The following is a 26,235-nucleotide window of genomic DNA, read 5'->3' on the forward strand; positions in this document are numbered from 1 at the left end:
AGAGGGATAGAGAGCTAGAAACATCGATGAGAGAGAAACATCGACCAGCTGTCTCCTGCACACCCCCCACCGGGGGATGTGCCCGCAACCAATGTACATGCCCTTGACCAGAATCGAACCTGGGACCCCTCAGTCTGCAGTCCGTCCGACGCTCTGTCCACTGAGCCAAACTGGTTTCGGCTGGTCTCATGTTTGATGACAGGTAAGCTCACCTGCGTCCCTCAGCCCTTCTTTTCCCAGGCCCCGCCTTCCCTGGTGCGGGCTCCTTTCTCTGCTCTCAGTGGTATGTCTTCCTGTTTTTACTGGCTCTGTTCTCATCAATTCTTCCCCTCATCATTTTATTAGAAAATGTTTACACACTCAGTAAAATTTACAGACATGTACAATGAACACCCACAATGAAATGCGTATTTCTTAAGTGTATAATTCAATGAATTTATTAATTAATGTAACCCAAATCCTCTGTCTAGATCAGTGGTTCTCAACCTTCCTAATGCCACGACCCTTTAATACAGTTCCTCATCTTGTGGTGACCCCCAACCATAAAATTATTTTCGTTGCTACTTCGTAACTGTAATTTTGCTACTGTTAATGAATCATAATATAAATACCTGTTTACAGATGGTCTTAGGCGACCCCTGTGAAAGGGTCATTGGACTCCCAAAGGGGTCGAGACCCACAGGTCTCCAAGAACCGCTGGTCTAGGTCATAGATCACAGCAGGCCCACAGAACATCCCCTCGGGCCTTTTCCTAGGCAATCCTAATCTGCCACACCATCCCAAGAGGTGATCATCATTTTTCCAATATGGACTGAGCTTCAGTAGATGTTGAGCCTTCTCTATGAATGACAATTAAATCAAAGTGGTTGATAGTGTTCAGGTTATACCTCAACTGAGTTGCTGTATTCATCTAAACATTTTTATTAACTACCGAGGAAGGTTTGTTATAATTTCCATTAAATCCTGTAGATATTTGCTTCATGTATTTTGAAGTTCTATTATTAGGTATATACACGTTGATAATTATTCTGACTTCTTAATAAATGAATCCTTTAACACTACAAAAAGTCTCTATATCTGGCAATATTCTTTGTCCTGTTAAGATAGCTGGAGAAGCCGAAACTGGTTTGGCTCAATGGATAGAGCGTTGGCCTACAGACTGAAAGGTCCCAGGTTCGATTCCCGTCAAGGGCATGTACCTTGGTTGCGGGCACATCCCCAGTAGGGGATGTGCCAGAGGCAGCTGATTGATGTTTCTCTCACATTGATGTTTCTAGCTCTCTATCCCCCTCCCTTCCTCTCTGTAAAAAAACAATAAAATATATATATTTTTTAAAAAGATAGCTGGAGAAGCGTGTTTTTCTTTGTTGATTTCAAAGAAGAAGGGAGAGGGAGAGAGAGAGAGAGAAACATCAGTAATGAGAGAATCACATACAAGAGAAACATACAAAAATCAACCAATGAATACATGAATGGTTGAGGCAACAAATCTCTCTCTCTCTCTCTCTCTCTCTCTCTCTCAAATCAATTAAAAAGAAAAATAATTATTTTTAAATAATGTTTAAGCCCTAGCTGGTGTGGCTCATTTGGTTGGGCATCAATCAGGCTGGCAGGGGAGTGGTTAGGGGATGATTAGGCTGGCAGGCAGAAGCGGTTAGGGACAATCAGGAAGACAGGCAGGTGAGCAGTTGGGAGCTAGCAGTTGGACATCCCTCAAGGGGTCCCAAATTGAAGAGGGTGCAGGCTGGGCTGAGGGACAACACCTGCCCCCCTGCACGAATTTCATGCACCGGGCCTCTAGTAGTTTATAAACCTCCCAAATGATGTATAATTTTTGATAGTGTACAATTTAACAAAATTAAGGGGAAATAACAATCCTTTACATTAGCCACATCTTTTTTATATTTCCAATGATATTTCTTTTTTCTTAAGATCCATGCTTCTATGGTCTTCATTTTGAAATCTTTATTTAGCATTTTGTATAGTCTAGGTCTACTTGTTCCTGGAAAGGGATCAGGCAGGGACCACACATCTTGGAATGTGTGGGTTCTTGACTTTGTGCAAGAAAGAATTCAAGACATGAATTGGGGTGATTTTGAGAGTATGTTTATTAAAGCTTGGGACAGTAAGACAAAAGAAGTGTTTAGGATACAAGAAGCAAAATCACAGGAATAGGATTGAGCCTCGGTGGAGCTGCTTTGTCTCTTTAGAAACGTGAGACAAGAGGAGGGCCCTCAGAGCTTATGAGAAAGTAAAAGTAGGTTATCAAGGAAAGGGAGGGTGCTCAGGGGAGAGCGCACACTGGGGCCTCTGTCCTAAGGGTTTTTATTTGTTTTCTAAAGGTGGAAATTGTGGGTCTCAATCAGAATATTCATTAGCTTTTCAGGTATATCTTTCAATTTTATATAATAAAAGCTTAAAATGCTAAATGTCCAGTCACCCATTCAACCAATCAAGGCATAATATGCTAATGATATGCTAAGGTTATTCAATTGCTTGCTATGACATGCACTGACCACCAGGGGGCAGACAGTCTCCCAGTTGACCAGTTGCTATGACGTGCATTGACCACCAGGGGGCAGATGCTCTGACCAGTAGGTTAGCTTGCTGCCGGGGTATGGCAGATCCGGACTAACCAAGAAGGGCTGGACATGCCCTGGAGCCCTCCCATGGTCCCTCCCTGGCTCCAATCACACACCAGTAGGGTCCCATGGCCTGGCCTGCACCCTCTCACAATCTGGGACTGCTCAGGCGATGTCAGAGAACTGGTTTCAGACCGATCCCCGAAGGCCAGGCCAAGGGACCCCACTGGTGCATCAATTCATGCACCAGTCCTCTAGTATGTTGATAAATCAAAATGAGTTTATAGTGGGGCTTGGGATCATTTTTTGGTCAGTTTCACTTCTACCTTGGATTTTTCTGGCTCTAATTGTTTTTCCTGACTGTCCATTCTTTTTTTTTTTTTTTTGGTAGGTGAATATTTAATTGGTCATTGTGTTCCTAAGATGACATCATAAACATTTTCCTAAATTGTTAAAAAACAAAAACAAAAAAACTTTATAAACACCATTTTAAATAGAAACATAGTACTTTGTCATATAGCTCATAATTTTTACAACCATTTCCCAGTTATTTCATTTCCAGATTATCTAGTTTTTTACTCTTATAACAATATGATGAACAGGTAGTTTTGTTAAACTTTGCCTATATATATATTTTAAAAAATATATATTTTATTGATTTTGTACAGAGAAGAAGGGAGATAGATAGCTAGAAACATCGATGAGAGAAAGTCATCAATCAGCTGCCTCTTGCACATCCCCTACTGGGGATATGCCCACAACCAAGGTACATGCCCTTGACCAGAATTGAACCCGGGTCCCTTCAGTCCCCAAGCCGATGCTCTATCCATTGAGCCAAACCAGTTTCGGCTATTTTTTTTTTTTTTAATTATTATCTGTGTACATATTTTAACATTGCCCCCCCCCTTTTTTTTTAAATGTATTTTATTAATTCCAGAGAGAAAGGGAGAAGAAGAGAGAGAGACAGAAACATCAATGATGACAGAGAATCATCAATTGGCTGCCTCTTGCACGCCCCCTACTAGGGATTAAGCCTACAACCTGGCCATGTACCTTGGACTGGAATTGAACTCAGGACTCTTCAGTCTCCAAGCCAACACTCTATCCATTGAGCCAAACCAGCTAGGGCGACTTTGTCCGTTCTTGGGTTTGCCTGGCACTAATAGCACCAAATTGGGTCTCTGTTATCTAACTCCCCGACCAAGGTAATTTAAGCTACTGGCTCTGTTTGTTGAGGACAGATGTAAACTGTCTGCTTTTAAGTGCCTTTGGTTAGGGAGGATGGAGTCTTATTTATTTCCTCTCCGCATTTCCTCTTTGATTTTGTTTAATGATGCTACCAACTCTCAGTCAGGAAAACTAGACTTCGCGTGCTTCCTCTTACCACCACACCCATCTAATCATCTGCCAGTGCTATTGTGACCGGCAGAGCCACAGTTTTCTCTTTCAGGATGATGCAACCTAATGCAATCCACACTTTCCTTTTTTGATGCTGAGAGGGCAGGGCGGGGCAGGGCTAACTCCTGACTCCATTTTGTGCTGTGGGGCAGGGCGGAGCTATCCTCCATTTTGTGTAACTGGATTCTAGCCCTCACCCAACTAATCAGGGTCAGCCAAAGCAGTGACATCACTACCCCTATAAAACCCCTTGGCCTTTGGAAGCTTGTCCTCTCTTCCGCCACACTGTCGGGGTGAGTGGGACAGAGTCCATGCTAGCATGGAATTCAGGCTTTCTGCAATTGCATTGAACTCGGCACCCTGGTGGTCTGTGGGGATCACAAAATCTGGGCGTAACAATGCAACCTAATCACACATGCTCAATGCTGCTCAGGCCATGTCTGTCCGGGCTCACATATTTAATCAACATTCCCTTGGGAAAACAATTATCTTTAAAAGTGTTGGTTTGCCCTGGCCAGTTTACTAAGTGGTTATAGCATCGGCTCAGGGACTGAAGCATCATGGGTTTAATTCTTTTTTTTTTTTTTTTAATAATTTTATTGATTTTTTTACAGAGAGGAAGGGAGAGGGATAGAAAGCCAGAAACATCGATGAGAGAGAAACATAGACCAGCTGCCTCCTGCACACCCCCTACAGGGGATGTGCCCGCAACCAATGTACATGTCCTTGACCAGAATCGAACCTGGGACTTTTCAGTCCACAGGCCGACGCTCTATCCACTGAGCAAAGCTGGTTTCGGCATGGGTTCAATTCTTGGTCAAGGGCACACACCTCAGTTGCAGGCTTAATCTCATGCCCTGGTCAGAATGCATGCAGAAGGCAACCAGTCGATGTCTGTGTCTCTCTCTCAAATCGATGTTTCTCTCCCCACTCCCCCTGCTCTCTCCTCCTCTTCTTCCTTTTGACTCATCCAGCATCCTAAATCACCTGCTTCCTTCTCCCTTGCATGTCTACTCCCTAAATCATTAAGTTCTCAGGACAATGAAGTTTTGATCAACATGAAATAATCTTAGGAACAAAGCCTTGGGTCTGTGCACCCCAGAGACAAAGTATCCTTCAAACTAGAGATAACATCTAGGCCTCAGTTGTGTTTCATCTCAACTGGGCCTCGCTGTGTTTCACAAAACCAGAAGCAGCAGCAAAACCGGAAGAAGCAACGTCATGCTGACATCAGCACCAGATGCACTGATCAACAACCGCCTCCCCTGCACCAACCAAGTAGTAGACACCATGACCCCAACTCCCTTGGTCACATGATTGATGATTTCCTACTATACAACCCATCCCCTGGAAGCCATTGGAGAGCCAGGTCTTTGAACATTAGCTCATGTGTCTCCAGGTGAGGGCCACGTCTTGAAAATAAATCTTTGCTTTCTTTGCTGTAAACCAGTGGTTCCCAACCATTTTTTTTTTTTTTTTTTGTCCATGCCCCACCTAAGCATCTCTAAAATCCTGATGCCCCCCTGTGACATATAATACTCATTATTCAAAAGTAAACTCCTATTCACATGGAGGAAGCCTAGAAGGCCATTAACTTGGTCTAAACAAGCTTCCAAAGGACATGGCATCCATGAAAGAGAAAAATAAAAGGATGAAAGGACAGTTGAAGTACTGAGAAAGAAACCACTAAGAAACTGTTTTAAAATGATAATAATATGAAGGGATATGAAAAAATAGCAAAGAAAGTTTCAAAACATATATAATAGGGAACTGAAATGCCTAAATGTCACTATACTATATATTTACATACTGTATATGAGGCCCCTAGAACCACAAGAAATGTAAAAAAAAATAATAAATCAGTTATTAACTCATTCCTGTATTGCCTCCCTTAAAAAATCAGATTGCCCCCTGGGGGGCATGTGCCCCACGTTGGTAACCACTCGTTTGCGTCTTATTGGGCTTTGATGCATGCAGGCAAATAGACCCCTTTAATGCGGTAACACAGCCAGCCAGCCTTTTCCTGATTCTGCCACTGATGGCGCTCTGAGGTATGACAGGGACTTTCCCAATCCTTCCTCCTCATCAGCTTGGAGAAATTTCTCTTCAAATTGGCATCGGTGCTGCACTTGTCGCTCAACCCACTGTCATAAAACAGGCCTGCCTTGAAGTAATAAAACAGTTCAAACAGTGGAGATTTCAAATAAACTCAACAGGCTCATATCTCCGAACATATTCCTTTTTGTTTAGGTCTCTTAAGTGGCTCCCGTTGTTGATCCTTTTGTAGTTGATAAGCGTGATGATTGGGTGTTCACGCTCTGGTGAGGGGTGCGCCTCCCACAAACCTGTGACAACTTACAGTAAGCCCCACACTGACTCACGCAGTCACTGTATCTTTTATTTCCTGGCGAGCATTGGCAGGAAGTCATGACACATTTACTTTCTGGCAGCCTAGTGGGTCTTGCCCTTGGGCATCCTAACTATCAGATTCCCTTTTTCATTTTTTTAAGTCCTCATCCAAGAATATATTTTTATTAATTTTTAGGGAGGGAAGGAGAAAGGAAGGGAGGAAGGGAGGGAGGGAGGGAGGGAGGAAGGGAGGGAGGGAGGGAGAGAGAGAGAGAGAGAGAGAGAGAGAGAGAGAGAGAGAGAGAGAGGGGCATCCATGAGAGAGGAAAACATCTATCAGTTGCCTCCTGTATGTGCACTAATTGGGGATCGAACCTACAACCCAGGTATGTGCCCAAACCAGGAATCAAACCCATAACTTTTTTTTAGTGCGTGGGATGATGCTCCAACTAACTAAGGTACTCTGCCAGGGCCCCCTTTCAGTTTTGTGCATGAGAAGGATGGGGATGCCCTTGGGTTACTCACTCAAAAACATGGGGGTCACCATAGACCCCTAAGATGCTATATAGTTAGCAGTGACTGTAGTATGGCCCCAGTGGCTCAGGGAAACCATGTTATTAAGATTCTACGGCATTCTAAACTTGATGTTGGGGAAGCTAAAGCTAAACGAAACCACCTTGCTGACATTTCTGCTAAGAATGCTGCCCTTAAAGGTGTCAGCAGCAGTCAAACCTCAGAGATGTTTCCCCAGTTGAAAACTTAGAAAAACTGGCCAGAGAATCCCAACAATTGGCTTCAAAAAAAGGTAAAACAGCCAAAACCAGTTTGGCTCAGTGGATAGAGCAACGGCGGCCTGTGGCCTGAAGGGTCCCAGGTTCAATTCCGGTCAAGGGCATGTATCTTGATTGCAGGCACGTCCCCAGGGAGGTTGTGCAAGAGGCAGCTGATCGATGATTCTAACTCTCTATCCCTCTCTCTTCCTCTCTGTAAAAAATCAATAAAATATATTAAAAAAAAAAAAAAAAAAGGTAAAACAAGATTTCCAATCCAACAATTGCTGGTGTAGTAAGAGAGCTCTGGTTCGCACTAAATAACAACCCAGTCCTACCAGGAACTCTAAAATGTCTGCTCCTGACTATTCTACACACATTCAACCATGGGTCCATGACAAAATGATAGCATTCGTGAACAAATATTGGTGGGGAAATATTAATAAGGTGGCAAAAAGTGCCTTCACCTTCAGGGTCAAAGCACAGCCCAGGGAAGGCTATTAAGATGGCCGTATGGACCTTTTGAGGTTTGGCAAATAGATTTCATACAGCTTCCCCATCTCATGGGTTTTAGTGATGATATGTATGTTTTCTCACCGGACTGAAGCTTGCCCTGGCAGACAAGCAAATGCCTTTGCCGTGGCTAAAGTCCTGTTAGAGAAGAGTATTCCTACTTGGGGGACTCTTCTTGAACTTCAGGGATCCAAGAACCCATTTTATTGGTCAAGTGCTACAACAAGTCTGTGCTCTTCAGCTGGTTCCACAGCATTTTCACTGGGCTTCCCATCCTCAATTCTCAGGGTTAGTCAAACGCACTAACGGCATGATTAAGATCCAACTGGTAGCCCTGAAGGTGTGGCTCAGTTGGTTGAGTGTCGTCCCATACACTGAGAGATCATGGGTTCAATTTGAGATCCGGCACATGCCCAGATTGTAGGCTCCATCCCCATTAAAAAAAAAAAAAAAAAAAAAAAAAAAATTCATTTGGCAGAACTTGTAGAAACTCTTCAAATACCTTAGCCAAAAGCATTGCCACTAGTCATTTTAAATCTCGGGTCTACCCCTTTTGGGACACAGAATCTTTGGCTCTTGCTTCTTTGAGCCACAGTTGGTAAAGGAAATATATCAATATAAAGGAAACATATTTTAATACAAAGGAAATATATTCCAATGTAGTAAAGGCTTAATTGCTTCTGTTGAAAATAATCATTTCCTTGGAGGGCAATCTTTTCACGGTACCCTCCAAGGAAATGAAAAACTCAAAAATCCACACTCAACGACCTGGAGTTTGGTTTTCACTGAAAGAAACACCTCAAAATAGATTCCCTCCAGCCTTGTTGAAAGGGCCCTTGCGAAGTACTGCTGACTAAGCTGAGTGCTGCTAAACTCCGGGAGGTAGGCTGGGTATGAGTCAGTCCTAAAAAAGGCACCCTTGTTTACATTTCCTAAGCTATTGTGGAAAGGGGGGGAGGGGGAATTTTTTTTAAGAATTGGTTCATAGCTCAGTGGTTGAGCGTTGACCTATGAACCAGAGGTCAAGGCACATGCCTGGGTTGTGGGCTTGATCCCCAATCCCTGGTGTGGAGGGTGCAGGAGGCAGTGTCCTTTATACCAAAAGCTGGTGGGTTTGATCCCCAGTTGGACGTGAATGGGAGGCAAGGAATCAGTGTTTTTCTTCCAGATCGATGTTTCTCTCTTGCTCTCTTCCTTTCTAAAAATCAATTAAAAAAAAAAACAAAAAAAAACTTTGATCAATCCAAGATAATAATGGTCTTTGTTTCATTTACCTACAGGTTTGAGCTCCTAGTTTAAGTTCATATAGACTCGGTTGTTATGTTGTCCTAATGCTATTTTTAATTCTTATTACATTCTGCACCTGTAGCTTGTTCTCCTGGACCGAACCCACGCACTTCCTCTCCGGCGGAAGAGGCAACACCCAGGAGAGAGGCAAAGAAGACGCTGAGGTTGGAAGACCTGACTGCTGATCAGCTTTCAAAGAATGTTCTGGATCAACACGGGTGAGCTGATAAAATCTGACTGGAACCTTAAAAAAACATAATCAGTCCTAAAGAAGGTACCTAGCTCCTTCCTGGATCTAAAGATAGATCCAGGGAGGAGCTGGAGGAGCTAGGGCTTCCGAAAGTTCTCGCACTCTTCAGTGATCGCGAGAGGAAGCGAGAGGAAGCGAGAGGAGGCGGGATCGCTACCGGAAAAACTCTATGGTTAGTAAGAGCGCTCTCTAGGGTTAGTCACAGAGCTCTCTATGGTTCTCACTTTCGTTTCCCTTAACTTCCTTGTCCCGTCTGGGCACAGGCCAGTGTGCGTGCACGTGGCCAGCAGCCATTTTGTTTTTTCCAGAACAGGCCTAGTCTAAAGTAGTTAATGAAATGAGCTCTCAAATAAGGCAAATGTAGCCCAGGCATAAAATGTAAAAGCAAAATATCGGCAGATCCTATGACTAAGCAGTTTCTTAACTGTGACCAGAACACAACAAAAGCAGATATTCCCCCCAAAAAGTAAAGGTCCAAGGTGACTGCTTTTATAAAGGAAATCAGGCCACAAAGAATAATAAAAATGTTTCCTTCAGACTCATTTTCTTCCTGTGTTCACCAGGGAAAAACGTCCCTGTCTCCCAGGCTGTTAGAAAAATTACAGGGAATCGTGGGAGCACAGCTGAGTGCAGGACCCAGGCTTGCCCAAAGCTGCTCAGTGCCTTTTCCTGCCGCCCGCCCCCACCCCCACCCTTACCTGGAAGGTGTTGCCAGGCTTCTCTTCCCGCCCTGGCAAAGGGAATGTGGGCCAAGACAGGGACCGAGGCCTTGGTGTCCCCCCCAGAACAGTGTTTCCCAAAGTGTGGTACGCGTCCCCCCAGGGGTACGGGAAGTTTGGTGGGGATATGCACTGCACCCGAGTTTGGTGGGGATATGCACTGCACCGTGCTTAGCTGCGCCTAATTCTACGTTCTCATGAGTACGAGGGGTACTCAGCGTGACAAAAATTATAGAAGGGGTACACATATGTCAAAAGTTTGGGAAACACTGCCCCAGAGGGACGGCTGAAAGCATTTGGACGCGCCAGGCTTGTGCCGCTGCGGGGCCACCACTACATCACAACTACATGCCGTTGCATTTGTGGACGTATGCTAAGAACTGTGTAGGAATTGAAATGTCTGTGTACTCATCCTAAAACAAACATCTCAATTATGAAAGAAAAACAAAACAACACACACACAACACTATGGTAGTCCGTTTTTTACAAAGAATTGAAATTCAGTGTAGCAAGGCAAACAGAAAAACTGTGGACTCTTGGTTTGAGGGGGAAAATCTATCAACTCTTCTGGAGAACAATTTGTCATTACCTAAACAAAAGTATAAAATGAAGCCCCCAACAAAGCAAGTTCACTTCTAAGGATTTATGCCATACAACAGTGGTTCCCTACCTTCCCAATGCCGTGATCCTTTAATACAGTTCCTCATGTTGTGGTGACCCCCAACCATCACATTATTTTCGTTGCGAAGTCATAGCCGTAATTTCGCTACTGTTAATGAATCGTGATGTAAATATCTGTGTTTTCCGATGGTCTCAGCTGACCCTGCTAGAACCGCTGCTGTAAAGCCTGAGACCATCGGAAAACACAAATATTTACATTACGATTCATAAACAATAGCGAAATTACAGTTATGAAGTCACAACGAAAGTAATGTTATGGTTGGGGGTCACCACAACATGAGGAACTATCTTATAGGGGCGGGACATTAGGAAGGTTGAGAACCACTGCCATACGAGGTGCCCGGGGGCATGCGGGCCAGACAACAGACCACCACACTGTTGGGATTGGCAAAATCATAAACAGATTTTGAGAGATATTCGTTAAGAGTCCACAGCCAAGTGCACTGGTGCACTCACGTCTGCTTTACCCACAATCAAACAGGATGCTGGTGTGAGAAGGCGAAGAGAAGACTACGTGCACTCGTCCTCCTGAGCAAATCGCCAACACTCCAGACGGGAGCGGAAAAGGAGGTGGGGATGCCAGAGGCCGAGGTCTCCCATTCCCCAAGCCTGCACGTTCAGAAGGTTTGTGGTGTTTTGTGTGTTTTTTTTTTTTCGGTTTTTTTTTTTTACTTGGTCTAACACAGGTGAAGCCCCACCATTTCCAGGAAACGAAAATGACGTTGTGACCATAGATCTCGCTTCTCTGGATTTTGGATTACTTTTTTAAAATAAAAGCCAAACTTTCCTGTGATATCTGTAATCAGTGGTTTGGTGTTTGTGCCTTTTTTTTTTTTTTTTTTTTTTTTTAACCGAAGAAATTTTGGACTTGGCCCCGGGGTGGCGTTTTTCCGGCCGCTGCCTGGCGCGGCGCCGATGCGGGGGAGGAGGAGAGCAAACTCGGTCGGTTCGGAAGAAACCGATCGGCCACAGCTAAGTCTTACAAGGTGAACATAAAAAAAAAATGAATAAATAAAAAATAAAAATAAATAAATAAAACGAAGAAGAAGAAGAAGAAGAAGAAGGAAAAAGAAAGAAAGGAAAGAAAACTCCGGGAGTTTCCAACTTTGGAGAACTTTTGAATTTCCCCCTGAAATCACATCCTTCCGGGAGACCCGGAGCAGCGCCGGTTCTCCCTCTCCGCTCGGCCGCCCCCACCCACACCCCCTTCTCCAGACTCTGCCCGGGGTGGTCGGCCTGGGCAAGCCCGGGCATGCCCCCCAAGGGCCAAGGACCCCGTTTTGCCTCCTTGGCCCCCGCCCCCCACCCGCCAGGAGAGGGTGAGGGCACTCACCGGCCGCAGGAGACACAGCAGGGCCAGCGCAAGGATCCGGGCGCGGGGCGCCCAGGGCCCGGGCCGGCGCGGGGACATCGCGGCGGCGGTGGTGGTGGCGGCGGTGGTGGCGGCGGGCGGCGGGCGGCGGCGGTGGCGGCGGTCTGGCCACGTGCGGTCGGCCGGCGCCCCGGTCCCCGCCGCCCAGCGATCGCGGGTCTTCTGATCGCGGGTCTTCTGCGTGTTTCAGGGGAGAGGGCGAAGGTATAGCGGGGCGCTGTATCTGATCTCCGACTTAAGCTAACGCTGGATATAAAATGAAGCAACAGGAGCTGACTGACTCATTTCCTTGGGGGTGGGGTTAATTGAAGGTGGGGTGAGAAAAGGGGTACCAATCCTGATGTGCCCTGGGCTGTGACCAGGATATTATTGCCTTTTAAGGAGCACCTGGGACCTGTGGTGACCCGCCCCCTGCCCAGGGCTAATGCCCTCCACCTTCCTGGCAGTGGCCTCCTGCCCACTCTCAGCTTCCACTCCCGCCTCCCTCCCACCCCCGGGCCCGCCCCCATCTCCCGCTCAGGCACCGGTACTCGGGCGTCCCGCACCCAGAGTCACTTTGCAGCTCAGTCCAGCAGGAGGAGGTTTCTGGGCCACGGGCTCGATCTTAGCACCTCAGAGCAAAACCCCAGTGACCAAGAGTGGACAGAACGCAGGACACAGAGGTCACGTGACGGCCAGGACACCTGCATTCAGGTCGCCAGGAGGCTTCCAAATCTCCTCCATCACAACCTCACCTGCCCTGGTCCATCCTGCGGCTTGTGGTCTCAGGTGCTCATGCTCTCTCATCTCTACCCTACTGTTCCCTCCACTGCAGCCTCTCTTCTGAATTTTCTTTTCCTGTTAGATTCTTTTTTTTTTTTAATCTCTATTGTTGAAAGTATTTCATATGCCCCCCCCATTGACTCCTTCTAGCAGCCCCCCCCCCCCAAGACCTTCACCACCCTATTGTCTGTGTCTTTTTTTTTTTTTTTAAATATATTTTATTGACTTTTTTACCGAGAGGAAGGGAGATAGAGAGCTAGAAACATTGATGAGAGAGAAACATCGACCAGCTGCCTCCTGCACACCCCCTACTGGGGATGTGCCCAACCAAGGTACATGCCCTTGACTGAATCGAACCCGGGACCTTTCAGTCCGCAGGCCAATGCTCTATCCACTGAGCCAAACCGGTATCGACGTGTCTGTGTCTTTTGTTGATCCCTTCCCTTTTTCTTCTGCAGTCTGTTCTAAGCTTCCATGTCTCTCGATCTATTTTGTCCATCAGTTATTTTGTTCATTAGATTCCACATATGACTTAGATTGTGTGATACTTGTCTTTCTCTGACCAACTGGCTTATTTCAATTAGCATAATGTTCTCCAGGTCTCTACCAGGCTGGCTCAAAGGGTTAAGAGATCCTTCTTTTTTTTTTTTTTAATGCTGCATAGCATTCCATGGTGTAAATGTACCACCGCTTTTTTATCCACTCATCTGCAGATGGGCACTTGGGCTGTTACCAGAGTTTAGCTATTGTAAATTTTACTGCTATGAACATAGGGGTGCAAACACTTTTTTCTGATTGGTGTTTAGTGTTTCTTAGGATATATTCCTAGAAGCGGGATCACTGGGTCAAATAGCAGTTCCATATTTCATTTCTTGAGAAAACTCCATACTGTTTTCCATAATGGCTATACCAGTCTGCATTCCCACCAGCAGTGTACTAGAGTTCCCTTTTCTCCACATCCTCACCAGCACTTGTCATTTGTTGATTTGTGGATGGTAGCTATTCTGATAGGTGTGAGGTGGCTTATTGCAGGTGTACTGGCTTATTAAAGGTCCATCAAGACATTAACCACACAGATCCAAATCCCTGTTGGTATGAAGGATGGCATCTGAGACATCTTGTCAACTGTCTGCGTGATAAGGTGACTGTACCCTCGCCCTCCCTTTCTTCCTATCTTTCTTTTATGTTGTAAATTTTTTCAGGCGTACCAACAGCTGTAGAAAATAATAGAGTAGACTTTAATGTCTTAATAATTTTGCCTAAAACATAAAATAATTACAGTCTGCAAAGGAAAAAAAAGAAAAAGAAAATAGAAAGCCATAAATGTTTGTGTCAAGTGACTAGTATATTTCCAAGGAAGGACAAAACTTAGGGGATGAGATGGAATAAAGGAAAAACTCTAATGTAATTGCAATAAGGATGGCAGAGAAGAAAAAAGAGGACATTCCCTTCAAGGTGAGGCCTGGACACAAGGAATGAGCCCAAAATAGCAGCCACTGGCTGGATTGGAGGTCAGGGAGAGGAAGAGTCTTCATATAAAAAAAAAAAAAAGGAGAGAAAAAGCTAAGGATGGAGAGGCTGGTAGAGGTGAGGTTACAGGAGGCAAAGACCAGCAAGTGAAGGCTTTCCTCTGTTGTAATATAAACAAGAACGTGTTAGAAAGATGTAATGTACTTCTCAGTTTTAAACTCTCTTTCCATATGTTGCTACATTTGGGCAAGAAACCATTTCTGTGTGTCTCCTCAAACTAGAGATGCAACCATTAGAAAAGAATTTGCTACAGGGAGGAAAAAGTGGTTGATCAAAATTTGGGGGGCCCTTGACCAGTCCCGGAAATGGCATCAAGAATCCCCAGTCACAAAGATACGAATCTCTTAAGAGGGTAGATCCCAAGTTCCTAAGGAACATGCGCTTTGCCAAGAAGCACAACAAGAAGGGCCTGAAGAAGATGCAGGCGAACAATGCCAAGGCCATGAGCGCCCGTGCTGAGGCCATCAAGGCCCTGGTCAAGCCCAAGGAGCCCAGGCCCAATATTCCAAAGGGCTGCAGCCGCAAACTCAGTCGACTTGCCTACATCGCTCACCCCAAGCTTGGGAAGCGCGCTCGTGCCCGCATTGCCAAGGGGCTTAGGATCTGCTCGCCAAAGGTCAAAGCCAAGGCCAAGGCCGAAACCAAGCCCCAGGCTGCAGGTGCAGCTGCAGCTCAGGCTCCCAAAGGTGCCCAGGCCCCCGCTCCCAAAGCGGCTCAGGCCCCCACGAAGGCTCCAGAGTAGGACGGAAGGACTGGTGGGGCCCCGGGGCTGCTGTCCGCGTGGCGCTGGTGCCGTCCTGTGCTGTTTGTACAAATAAACCTGCTGCAGGATCTGTAAAAAAAAAGAAAAAAAAGAAGGAAAAAAAAGAAAGAAAAAAGAACTGCATCTTGCTGAAACCAGTTTGCCTCAGTGGATAGAGCATCAGCCTGCGGACTGAAAGGTCCCAGGTTCGATTCCGGTCAAGGGCATGTACCTTGGTTGCAGGGACATCCCCAATGTGGTTTGTGCAGGAAGCAGCTAATCAATGCTTCTCTCTCATCGATGTTTCTAACTCTCTATCTCTCCTTTCCTCTCTGTAAAAAATCAATAAAATATATATATTTAAAAAGAAAAAAAAGAACTGCATCTCCTGTGTCAAAACCAAGAATATGCTTGTCTAAAGCAACAGGCAACCCCTCTTTTGCTTGATTTGCTTTAGCAACTGCATCCTGTGTCAGGTGTTCCTGGACAAAAATGCGAATTGCCTTAAGCATTACCAGATAATCATCATGACGTTGAATCTGAAGAAGGTTAGCCAAAGCTATTACACCAGCCTTAAAATCAGGATTATTAACATCCAAATTGATCAATGGCTCTGCATTTTTAGCTGCATTGTCAGCATTTTTTGTATTATCAAATACTGAGTCCTTATAGTTTTCAGCGTTATCTCCATATTCAAGTCTAACGGCTAAACCAAGAAGCCAGTCAATTGCTTCTTGTCGATCTTGAATCCTGAAAAGACAGCTAACATCTGTGAGATACTTTTCAAAGAACTTGAGCCAGTCATTGCTGTGGATGTTTCTTAAATTACCTCTGTCTTCAATCTTGTAGTGTCTGATTTTCTGGTTTCAAGCCAAACAATAAAGTTTCTAAATTCTGTTTCATCTTTGCAGTTGATGCCGGCAGGGTTGTGGTAATCGAGGGCTGTCAACCTGCTGCGGAACAGGGTCCTGGCTTCCCCTCTCTGCCTCCCCAGGCTGCAGCCCTGAGAGGAGGAGAGAGGAGGGAGAGTAGAAGAGCAGATGGCTGTGAAGCTCCGGGCGACGCAGCGAGCCCAATGTATTTTTTCTTCACTGGGTCCATTTAGGCTTCCCAAGTGCTGTTATTTCTAATCATGAAGGCCCTCGGTGAAGGTGGCCAGAGTTGGCGGCTGTAAATGGGAGGCAAGGGCTAGGCAAGATTGTCACCTTCCTACTTGTGCCTTACTCTGTGCTGATTCCTGCTTTAGGCCATTTGTATTTAGATATTTGCCATGAAAAAAAGTGAGACATTTGACATTACTTATATCTGAAGTTCCCCCAACTTTTCGCATCCTGTCCAAGGGAAGTCTTTGGTCGTTGAACGGCTAATTCTGAGCTCTCGCTTTCCTGGGAACCTGGCTGCGAAAGGAGGGTTAAAGAGGGCTGCCCGGAGCCTTTCCCTCTTGGCCACACCGGACTTGTACCAGCTAGAAATCCTTTTCACTACAACAGACAGGAATTGAAGGATTTGGGAAAACCTGTGTGCATGTTTCCTAGGCATGTTCAAAATACCCTTGACTAATGGTATGATGACGGCAAACAGCACTCGCCATAGATGATTTTTTACAGAGTGGAAGAGAGAGGAATAGAGAGTTAGAAACATCCATGAGAGAGAATCATTGATCAGCTTCCTCTTGCACACCCCCCACTGGGGATGTGCCCGCAACCAATATACATGCCCTTGACTGGAATTGAACCTGGGACCTTTCAGTCCGCAGACCGACGCTCTATCCACTGAGCCAAACCGGTTTCGACTGGACACCTAATATTTACCTGGCACTGATGTAGAGGCGTTACATCAGTGTCTTATTGGGTTCCTGTATCAGCTCAGTGAGGAGGCATTAGCAGCCCATTATTGCAGATGCAGGAAGCTTAGGCCCTGAAAGACAATGACACTTGCTCAGGTGAGGTTCCTACTTTCAATCATCGAACTCCAGTGTAAACCTCTTCTTATCCCAAATTCTGTTTTCTCTCTCCATGGTGGTAAGTCACTGAAAAGTTCACCCAGACAATGGGGCCCAGGCTGCACCCTTCTGCATAGAACACTGTCCCCCCTGTGTGGGAGGGGTCCCATGTGGTTTCATTTTCTTATTCAGGGTTCCAAGGATGGAACCTTGCCCAGCGCCTGACAACCCATGTACGTGGTAAACATTGCCTGTTGAACTGAATGAATGAAAGAAGGATCACATTAGTTCTGTCGCTCAGAACATGCACACGGTGCCAGGGAGGGTCCTGGATGCTACCCACGGTCATTGGGAACATGGAGAGCTCCCTTTGCCTGTGGGGACAGAGCTGTCCTGCTCCATCCAGATGCCCCGACAAGCAGGCTCTCCATATAAGGTAGCTAGCTGGTCAAGGAGGTGGCAATAAAAAAGCCATCTTTGGATTTTCCAAATCTCTCGGTGCCTGTCTGTTGCAGCACCATTGAACAAGATAGAGTGAAAAAAGATTTCTATCTGGTACAAGTCAGGTGTGGCCGAGCGGGGAAGTTCATCCCTTTTGTCCATTCTCCACACTTCCTGGACTTTCCTCTAAGAATCCCTCTGCCACCATGCTTCTCTCTGCTATTGTTCAAGGACAATCTTAAATTTAGATTATCGAGAGCAGAGGCCTTTGCACAATAGTACCAATGAGGAGCAGTTTCATTGCTGTCAGAGAGGAAGAATTGAGAGGTTTCTTTTCAATATTTTTCTTATCAAAGAAGATATCCATCCAAGCATTTTATTACAATTCAATTAAAATGTGTGATTTTCTTCACATAAGTTATTTGTATTTCTTATCAAGGTGAATTCTTTGTACTATTCTGTAACCCTGATGAATTAGATCTTCTAGTAAATGCATTTTTAACTGGCTGTTTCTGCTAAGGGTTTCAAACATTATCCAGACATAAATTTATTTTATTTATTGTAGTTTAAACCTTGGGATTTTTAAACTATGCAATCATATATGAGGGGGAAATTATGATTATTTTACTTTCTCCCTTCCAAGAGTCTTGCCTTTTATTTTATTTTTCAAAATTTTTATTTTGGAATAATTTAAAATTTAATTTCAAACAGTTTAAAAGACAGTACCGAGGATTCTCCTATACTCTTCACCCAGCTTTCTCTAATATAAACATCTTACATAATAACCATGGAACATCGCCAAAACTAAGATATTAACATTTATATAATTAGTTTTCCTTTGTTGTTGTTGTTGTTGTTAATGCTATTAACTGAACCACAGACTCTACTAGGATTCCACCAGTTTTTCCTCTAATTTTTTTCTGTTTTAGAGGCCACATTGCAGTTAGTCTGGGATCCTTGCCTGTTCTGATCGGGTGTGTTTTGCTTCCTTATCTTCCAAACTTCTGACTTGATCCTTGGCTCCATCTACTCCACTGATGATTCCCTATGAATTACTAGAGCCCAGATGCACGAAATTCGTGCAGGGGGCTCCGAGGGCTGAGGCAGCAGCCCCGGCTGCCACTCCAGTGCTCACAACAGCAGCCCCGGAAGAACGTCCAGGAGGACGTCTGGTCTGATTAGCATAACACACTTTTATTATTATTATTATTATTATTAATATATTTTATTGATTTTTTTACAGAGAGGAAGGGAGAGAAATAGAGAGTTAGAAACATCGATGAGAGAGAACCATCGACCAGCTGCCTCCTGCACACCACCTACTGGGGATGTGCCCGCAACCAATGTACATGCCCTTGACCGGAATCGAACCTGGGACCTTTCAGTCCGCAGATCGACGCTCTATCCACTGAGCCAAACCGGTTTCGGCCAACACACTTTTATTATTATAGATTCTCCATTTCAGTTAGTGTGGCCTTCGTTTCTGACTGGTTCTCTTTTATGTTTTCTACCTCTGTTTTCCTGTTTCCTGTCTCTTTGTTGAAGTTCTAAGTTCCCCTACTCTTCACCTAAGTTAATTGTGCATCCTTACATGTGCAGTTTTTTGAACTTTACATTTGGTGGATTGCTTGTCTCCATTTTGTTTAGTTCTTTTTCTGGAGCTTTGTTCTGTTCTTTCATTTGGAACATGTTTCTCTCTTCATTTTGGCAGCCTTCCTGTGCTTGTTTCTACGTATTAGGTAGAGCCAGCTTTGGTTGAGTGGCCTAATGCAGTAAGTGTTCTGTAGGTCCAGTGGCACAGCCTTCCCCGATCACACAAGCTGGGCACTTGAGGTGCACCACCTGTGTGAGCTCTGTACACCCGCTTCTTGTAATTGAGTCTTGATTGCTGTTGGTATGTCAATGAGAGTGATTTACCCCCAAGCCAATTGACTGCAAAGATTGGGATGATGGACCACTGATCTCCAACTACTTTGGAGAATCAACTGTGCAGGACTCACCCCACAGAGCAGGACTTACATCAGTGGGGCTCTGGTGCCCACTGAGTCTGCCCCTTGAGTGTGTTGCTTGTGGAGGTGGTTAGGTAGTGGTGCTTTAAAATGGTCTGAAGCTGTCCACTCCATATGCTGGCTCTGAGGCCTCCTGGGAGGTGCAGACCAAGGTCAACTGCCACTTATGTTCTGCCCACAGCCACCCAGCAAGAGCTACAAAGTGGTCTGCAGATGGTTGCTACTTGTGCTGGGTTTGGAGGTGCCCAGGCAAGGCCAACCTGTGAACCATAGTGGGCTGCCACTATGTGTACCAGATGTGGGGTCACTTTAGCAAGAAGTGCAGGGCTTACTGAGGCCCGATGCTGCTTACTTAGGAGATTTTAGGAAAAATCTGAAGCCATTCATATGGAAAAGCCACTGGAAAGAGCTTGGGTGGACTTAAAAGTTGGGTGGAGTGGAACCTCAGGGAATCACCAAGGCAGAGCAAACAGTGTGAACCAGGTTGATGGATACTCAGAGAGAACCTCAGCAGCTGATAAATCCCTCCCAATTTTTATCCTTCACACTTGGGTGTGGGACCAGCTTGTCTAGCATTTGCACTTCTTCTACCAGTCTTGAGGTGGTTTCTTTAATGTCCTAGTTGTATAACTTTTTTATTCAGCCAGATTTCAGGTGGTTCTGAATGATGGTGGTTCTGTAGTTTAGTTGTAGTTTTGATGTGGATATGGGAGGATTCGAGTACCACATTTATCTACTCTGCCATCTTGACTGGAAGGATATTGCCTTTTATTTTTGTTTCATGTCTTATTGCATATGCTAGAACTTTTAGTACAATGTTCAATGATGGTTTGAGAAGGTAGGCATTTTGGTTTGGATTTGGTTTCATTGAAAGGCCTTTCACCATTACTAATGACTCTGGCTCTTGTTTTTCAACAGAAAATTTTATCATGATGTATGCATCCCCCTATTCTGATCTGTTTTAAGAATAAGTGCTGCCAACTCTTTCTTCTGCCATTCCTGGTGCTGCTTCTGTGCTTGATTGGTGTGAATCTGGTACCTTTTTTTTGTGAAGTGACAGTTAATGAGACTCCAGCACTTTCCATGGCCAATAAAAGTCCAAGAAAGGAGTCAAAACTGAGAACAACTCTCATATTAATTTGAAAGTGGCAGAATAGGATGGTTCTGTGGTACCATGCAAGACACCACTTAGTAAACTAATGAAAGCCCGTTGTGAATGTCAGGGTTTGCAAATGAGGCAGGTCAGATTCCAATTTGACAGGTAACCACTCAGTGGAACACACACATCTGCACCATTGGAAATGGATGAAGATAGAATTGGTAATGTTCCAGTAGCGGACAGGAGGTGTCCAGTAAAAAGGGAGCTCCGACTTTACTCCAGAACTCTGTTCCTTCAGACCAAGACATTCTTTGGTCTGAAGATGTTTGCCTCATTTGCAAACCCTGCCATTCACAACAGGCTTTCATTAGTTTACTAAGTGGTGTCTTGCTTGGCACCAATGCCCATTCAACATTTATTTTTATATTCCAGCAAGTTATATTTTTTCATTTATCATTGTAAACTAGGGACAACTTTTTTGTATGTAGCTTATATGTAGGATAATCTCTCCTTTAATAGGAATAAATTACTCTAAAAGAAATAAAACCTCAATAGTCCTCCTTTCAAATCAAGCATCTTGTTATTTAAATAAACTTCTTGTTTAAAAATGAGGGTGGGAGGGGAGAGGATGAGAATAGGTATTTAATTTTGCTAAGTGCCTTTTCAGTTTCATTGGGACTAGATGATGTTTTACTTAGACTGCTAATATGGCACATTATTGTTAGTCATAACACCTTCACATTCTGGGATAAGCCTTTAATTTAGATTTTCCAAGGTGCCCTCATATATATTCCTCTGTTGAGTTTTACTAAAAGCCTGTGAGGAAGTGACTGTCTCTTATAGGGATGAATGGGAATTGACTAGAAGGGGCAAAGGGGATTTTCTGGGGTGGTGGAAACTTTCTGTCCTGATAGGGTGATGATTATATATGAGTACACAGTTGTCAGAGCTGAAGTGAAATCCTCAAGTGAGCCGTTTACTGCATATATGAGTAAACGCTGGCACAGATGTTGAGTTATGCAGTGTGAGAGATTCTGTCCTTTACCATAGAGATCCAAGAGGGGAGGCGGCAGCCGCAGTTCACGCAGCTGGGTGATGTTTAATCATATTAGAATCCAGGACTCCTAGTTTACATTCAAGATTACAGGATCTGGCAAAAGCTGAATGGTCTCAGATGAGAAGACTGAATAAGTTAAAGTTGATGCCCTGGCCAGGTAGCTCAGTCGGTTGGAACATGGTCCCAATGTGCCAAGGTTGCAGGTTCCATTCCCTCATGGGGGTACATGTAAAAGCAGCCAATGATTGTATAAATAAGTGGAACAACAAATCTATCTCAATAAAAAATGTTTTAAATTGTCACTGATCTCCTATGACTTTTTAAAAATATATAACCTCGGAGGCGCTTCCCACATTGTAACCCAACCTAGTCACTGCCTCATCGCTCCTTCAGCAAGTCCAGCGGGCCAATGGTTCTGAAGAAGGCCTAAGATGCCCTAGAGAGGGTATGTGCAGACTTCAGAGCACCAGAGGCTGTGTTTGTGGCCTGTGGGTGCCTGGCAGGTGGGTGGCGGGCTGGGGGGTCTGGCTGTCTGGCTCTCGCGCCTGGCCACCGCCTACTCCTATGTGGTCTTCTGCAAAGGGCTGACCTGCACACTGCTCATCTTCTATTGGTTAAAATAGTGAGATTAATGTCCACTACCTTTATGTATTGCGTCTTCCATGATGCTCAACATCCACCCCAAAAGTTGCTGAGGTTCCTGACCTGCCAGCAAATGACCTGCCTGACCACCTAGGGTTGGGATCTTGTATGCCAGGTTCCCTCCAGGCTGGCTTTCCTGGGAGGGCTTTGTAAATACTGGATCCATAAGTAAAGTCGCCCTCGATCCCTTATGAGTGGCTTGTCACCACTGAGTCATTCTCAAATAGGTTCATATGGAGATCAACTGAAGACCTTCCACGGACTGAGACAGGCATGTCCTCGGGCTCCCTGCATCAGAGAACCCAGCGTGGGGCGGAAGAGAGACTCTGGGCACCTGCCTCACAAAAGTTCAGGGAGAGGACTTGGACACGGTACTGTGTAGCCTTTGAACACAAGAGAGCCCTCGCCTACCGGATGCACTTTCCCGGGTAAATAAACCTGTGGTTGATGTACATGTAAATTCACAAATGAGACCTTATCATTGGAAATGAAAATTGGTCGGAGTGAGGCCAACCTCATGCTTCACAATAGCACCAAGGTACTTGCCTATTTGAAAAAATCAGTAAAGAAGAAAGTCTGCTTCCACAGTGGCTCAGGGCAAGACTATGTATCTGTTCTTTGCTCCTACAGAAAAGCATTTTGCTGGGGTGTCCTGTGGTGTTGTTATGCCCAGACTTCGTGATCCCCCAAGGACCACCAGGGAGCCAAGTCCGATGCAATAAACAAAAGAGCCTTCACCATGCTAGCATGTGCTCCTCCCACCCACGCCGGCAGCATGGCGGAAGAGAGCGAATTTCTCCCAGTCCAGGGGTTTTGAGGGCTAGGGATAACTCCGCCCTGCGGGGTGGAGTTGGGAGCTCATCCTTGCCCCGCCCTGCCCTCTCATTCCCCCCTTGTCTAATGTGCCTAGTCAAATCATTGACTCAGCCTACTTCCTTTCAGCATAAACAACAAATACAGTTATCAAGACCCTTAGTACCACAGTTCCCATCAGTATTGTCCTCACTGAAGTCCAGTTCCCCTCCTGCAGGCACCAGTTCTCCTCCTGGCCTGTAGTTGCCAGGATCCAGGCCATGCAGCTGGGAGTCATGTAGTCAGGTCTGGGTGCCATCTACTTCAACAGCAGTGGGCGTGCTCAGGATAACAGTGCAGCATCCCTTTGAGTCCTTGGGCAGTGAATTTCTTTACCCACATTGTGTTCCAGGGCTACAGGGTCTGCGGTGGGCACTGGCAGTGCATCTGGAACAAGCAAACTGCAGAGCCTGTAAGAACTTGAGCAAGAAAATGGTTACCATACATGATCCCCTCCCAAAAAGGGGAAACTTGTCCCAGTAAGGGGTACACCTGGCCCTCAAGAGGGCAAAGGACAGGGGGTTGGTCCAATTTTCACCGATTCTAAGACACATTTAGTTAAACCCCCTTCCTCCCGAGTCGCACCTACCTGTCCTAAGGCTAGAGCCATTCTCTGAGATACCTTAGCTACCAAGGTGGGGCTGTTATCTGACAGTGGTGTATACCTCAACCTAATCTGAAGTGTCTATAAAAACTAGACCTTAATGCTGGTGGTTTAATCTCTGAAATCCACCTACCAATGCTCTCCTGGGGAGGTTCCCTGGGACCTGAATTCCCAGGGGGGATCCCCTTACCTTGCTTAGCATTTACCTGTGCACAGACAGTACTTCTAGCAACTCTGCCTCACAGAAGTTCAGAAGTTGGTGACACTTAACCTGGTGTCACCGGGCAACTCTGACCTAGAGCCTCTGGGACCAACAGTCTTGTCATCTGGAGGGTCCATCAACCATCTGGTCCTTCAGTGGCTTGCTTCTGTTCAGCCAATTCCTTCTGGCTGCAGTTGGTAACCCTCTTTCCTCTGTGGATGGCACAGTGTCTCCATCAAAGGGCCTGGATTAAGGCCAAAAGTTCTGGAACTGTGCCCAAATGGTGTGGTCCAAGGTGACTACCACTGCCCCTGCATATCAGGTCCCATCCTGAACGTAACTGCTCAAATCCGTGAACAGTACCTTGTCATCTGTTACCTCTGTGCAGTCATGAATGGGTTCCCTCATCATCATCTGGAAGCAGGCCGGCAGGGTTGATGGTCAGAGTCTTATGAATCCAGACATAGGGCTGGTCCAGGAGAAAAGCCTGACCCATCTAGGTTAGCTCCTGGTCCAGAGTCCACTTATCTGCCTCCTTCCTTCACCAGCAATGCTGTGGTGGCCACTGCCTGGGAGCATGCTGGCCACCCTGCTGCCACAGGGTCCAATCTCTTAGACAGATAGGCAACAGGTCTCTTCCAGGGACCTAGAGTCTGAATGAGAACCCCTTTGGCAATGCCTCTTACCTCACTCACGTAGAGGTGGAAGGGCTCCGCGTCGTCCAGCAAGGCTAGGGTAGCTGCTGAGATGAGAGCCTTCTGTAGCTCCTCAAAGACCCGTTGTTCCACTTTGGACCAGTTCAACAGCTGCATTCCCCCAGTATGTGTTCCTTCCGAGGACCACAGTCCTTCTTGATGTCCAAGGAAAACAGGCAATTTGTCCGGTGGCTTCCTGGGCTGATGTACAGGTCCTATTGGCTCTCTCAAGACTAAATAGGGTGCCCCAATGCCCATCAGGAAACTAACAGGCTTGCCTCGCCTAGCTAACCTGCCAGGACATAATCTTTATAATTTTTATAAAAATCTTATCTTCCAAAAATACATAACCATGCCTCAAATTTTAAAGAAAAGGCAAGGGAGGAGGGAGCAGGTCCAGTACCTGTTCCCAGGCCTCTAACAGCTTGAATTTTAAAATGTCACATTTTTCCTACAGATACAGATCTATCTGCATTTCTAAGCCCCCTCTACTCCCCCCCGCAGAACATCGGTGAAAATTGTCCAAGCAGTCTTGGGAGGTTAAATCATACAAATAATTGTTTTCACATTGTTTTAACACAATTCTAAATAAATTATAAACCTTTGTGATGAAGTCTACTCAAACCTATAAAGTAGATACACATGATTGAAATTAAAAACGATTCCCAAAGTTTAAACAAAATACAAGATGCAGGTACAAGCCCAAATTCAACAGCAATGGCATATGAGAAAAGCAAAACAAAACAAATCAAATATAAAAGTTTCATGTTACATTAAACATTACTTCAGAAAAACTGACTTAAAATAATTTTTTAAGTGTAAGCATTACATACTTTTTCATCTGACAAATGAGAATAAATCAACCCTTGAGATTTTTGATCATTACTGCTTATTCTTAACACATATAATACAGTTTAGTCTGCCATATTCTAGGCATCTAGTTACTGCAATTAACTTTTCCTAATTCAATTTATACTTTGAGCTTTTAAAGCTGGCAAGTCAAATATATTTGGCAGTTTTTTTAGATTAATAACATTACATTTCTAATACATCCTGCTTATTTAGGGTAAAGTTTCAGCAACAGATCTAATCATACAGTTTTTTCAGATCTCAAAAATTTTTTTTCTGAAGTTCAAACAAAGCACTGAATAATCTCTTTGTAGGAGAGCTAATAGTCTTGCGCTCTCCGGCCTCCCCTAGACCTCTCCACACCAGAGGCAGTTTACTAGGATTTAAGACAATGTCAGGAAATCATAGGTCAATCACAATTCATACTTAAGTAGCTATTTGACTCTGCTTAGTTGATACCAATGACAAGGAAGAGGAACCATTGTGGGCTACTTCACCACCAATCACCTGCTGCTGGAGCAGCATTCAAATGCAAATGAACACATTCTTTACCTGAAGACTCTCAGCCATTACTACCTATAATAGTTTCTGCCTCAAGGCTGGGAATTTCAAAAGCTGCTTACAATGACTTGGGAAACTAGTTTTAATTTATCTCCCGGTTATCTTCACCATTTTTAAACCTCATTCTGGCTCATTCTGTACACAGAAAAGTTTTAAGCACAGCCCAAAACTATGCGCACTCGTTTTGAACTGGCCTTTCACTTTACTGAGCACAGAGATTCGCCCTTGAGCTCTTCTCCAGTACCCGATGTCGCCAGGGACCAGATGCCTCCATGCCGGCCCAGGCCACCAGAGCCCAGGCTCCCGGAGCGAGGCTGCTGCCACTGC

At 45.1% G+C, this 26,235-nt stretch overlaps 2 protein-coding genes and 1 pseudogene across 3 annotated transcripts in view; 1 reads left to right on the forward strand and 2 right to left on the reverse strand.

The window, feature by feature from the left end:
- LOC311622939 (tumor necrosis factor receptor superfamily member 10A-like) overlaps positions 1–12,194 on the reverse strand; it is a 28,301-nt gene extending 16,107 nt beyond the window's left edge. The window contains exon 1 of the mRNA XM_084884458.1: positions 11,883–12,194. Within this exon, the coding sequence (XP_084740584.1) occupies positions 11,883–11,960 (78 nt within the window). The 5' untranslated portion in view covers positions 11,961–12,194. The remainder of the gene's footprint in view (positions 1–11,882) is intronic.
- A 1,892-nt stretch (positions 12,195–14,086) lies between these two features.
- LOC311622947 (large ribosomal subunit protein eL29-like) lies at positions 14,087–15,023 on the forward strand. The gene has a single exon (XM_084884470.1). The coding sequence runs from the start codon at positions 14,590–14,592 to the stop codon at positions 14,953–14,955; it is 366 nt and encodes a 121-aa protein (XP_084740596.1). The 5' UTR covers positions 14,087–14,589; the 3' UTR covers positions 14,956–15,023.
- A 98-nt stretch (positions 15,024–15,121) lies between these two features.
- On the reverse strand, positions 15,122–25,917 carry LOC311623393 (RNA transcription, translation and transport factor protein-like; annotated as a pseudogene). Its single transcript has 2 exons — positions 25,900–25,917; positions 15,122–15,958 (listed from the first exon to the last, which is right to left on the reverse strand). The product of its transcript is annotated as an RNA transcription, translation and transport factor protein-like (transcript).
- Positions 25,918–26,235: the final 318 nt, after the last annotated feature.

This window comes from Pipistrellus hanaki (genome assembly GCF_964339955.1).
Source record: "Pipistrellus hanaki genome assembly, chromosome: 5".
In the NCBI taxonomy this organism is placed as follows: Eukaryota; Metazoa; Chordata; class Mammalia; order Chiroptera; family Vespertilionidae; genus Pipistrellus; species Pipistrellus hanaki.

Coding starts and splice junctions, on each gene's coding strand:
- LOC311622947 (XM_084884470.1), top strand. CDS start 14,590: ATGCGCTTTGCCAAGAAGCACAACAAGAAGGGCCTGAAGAAGATGCAG.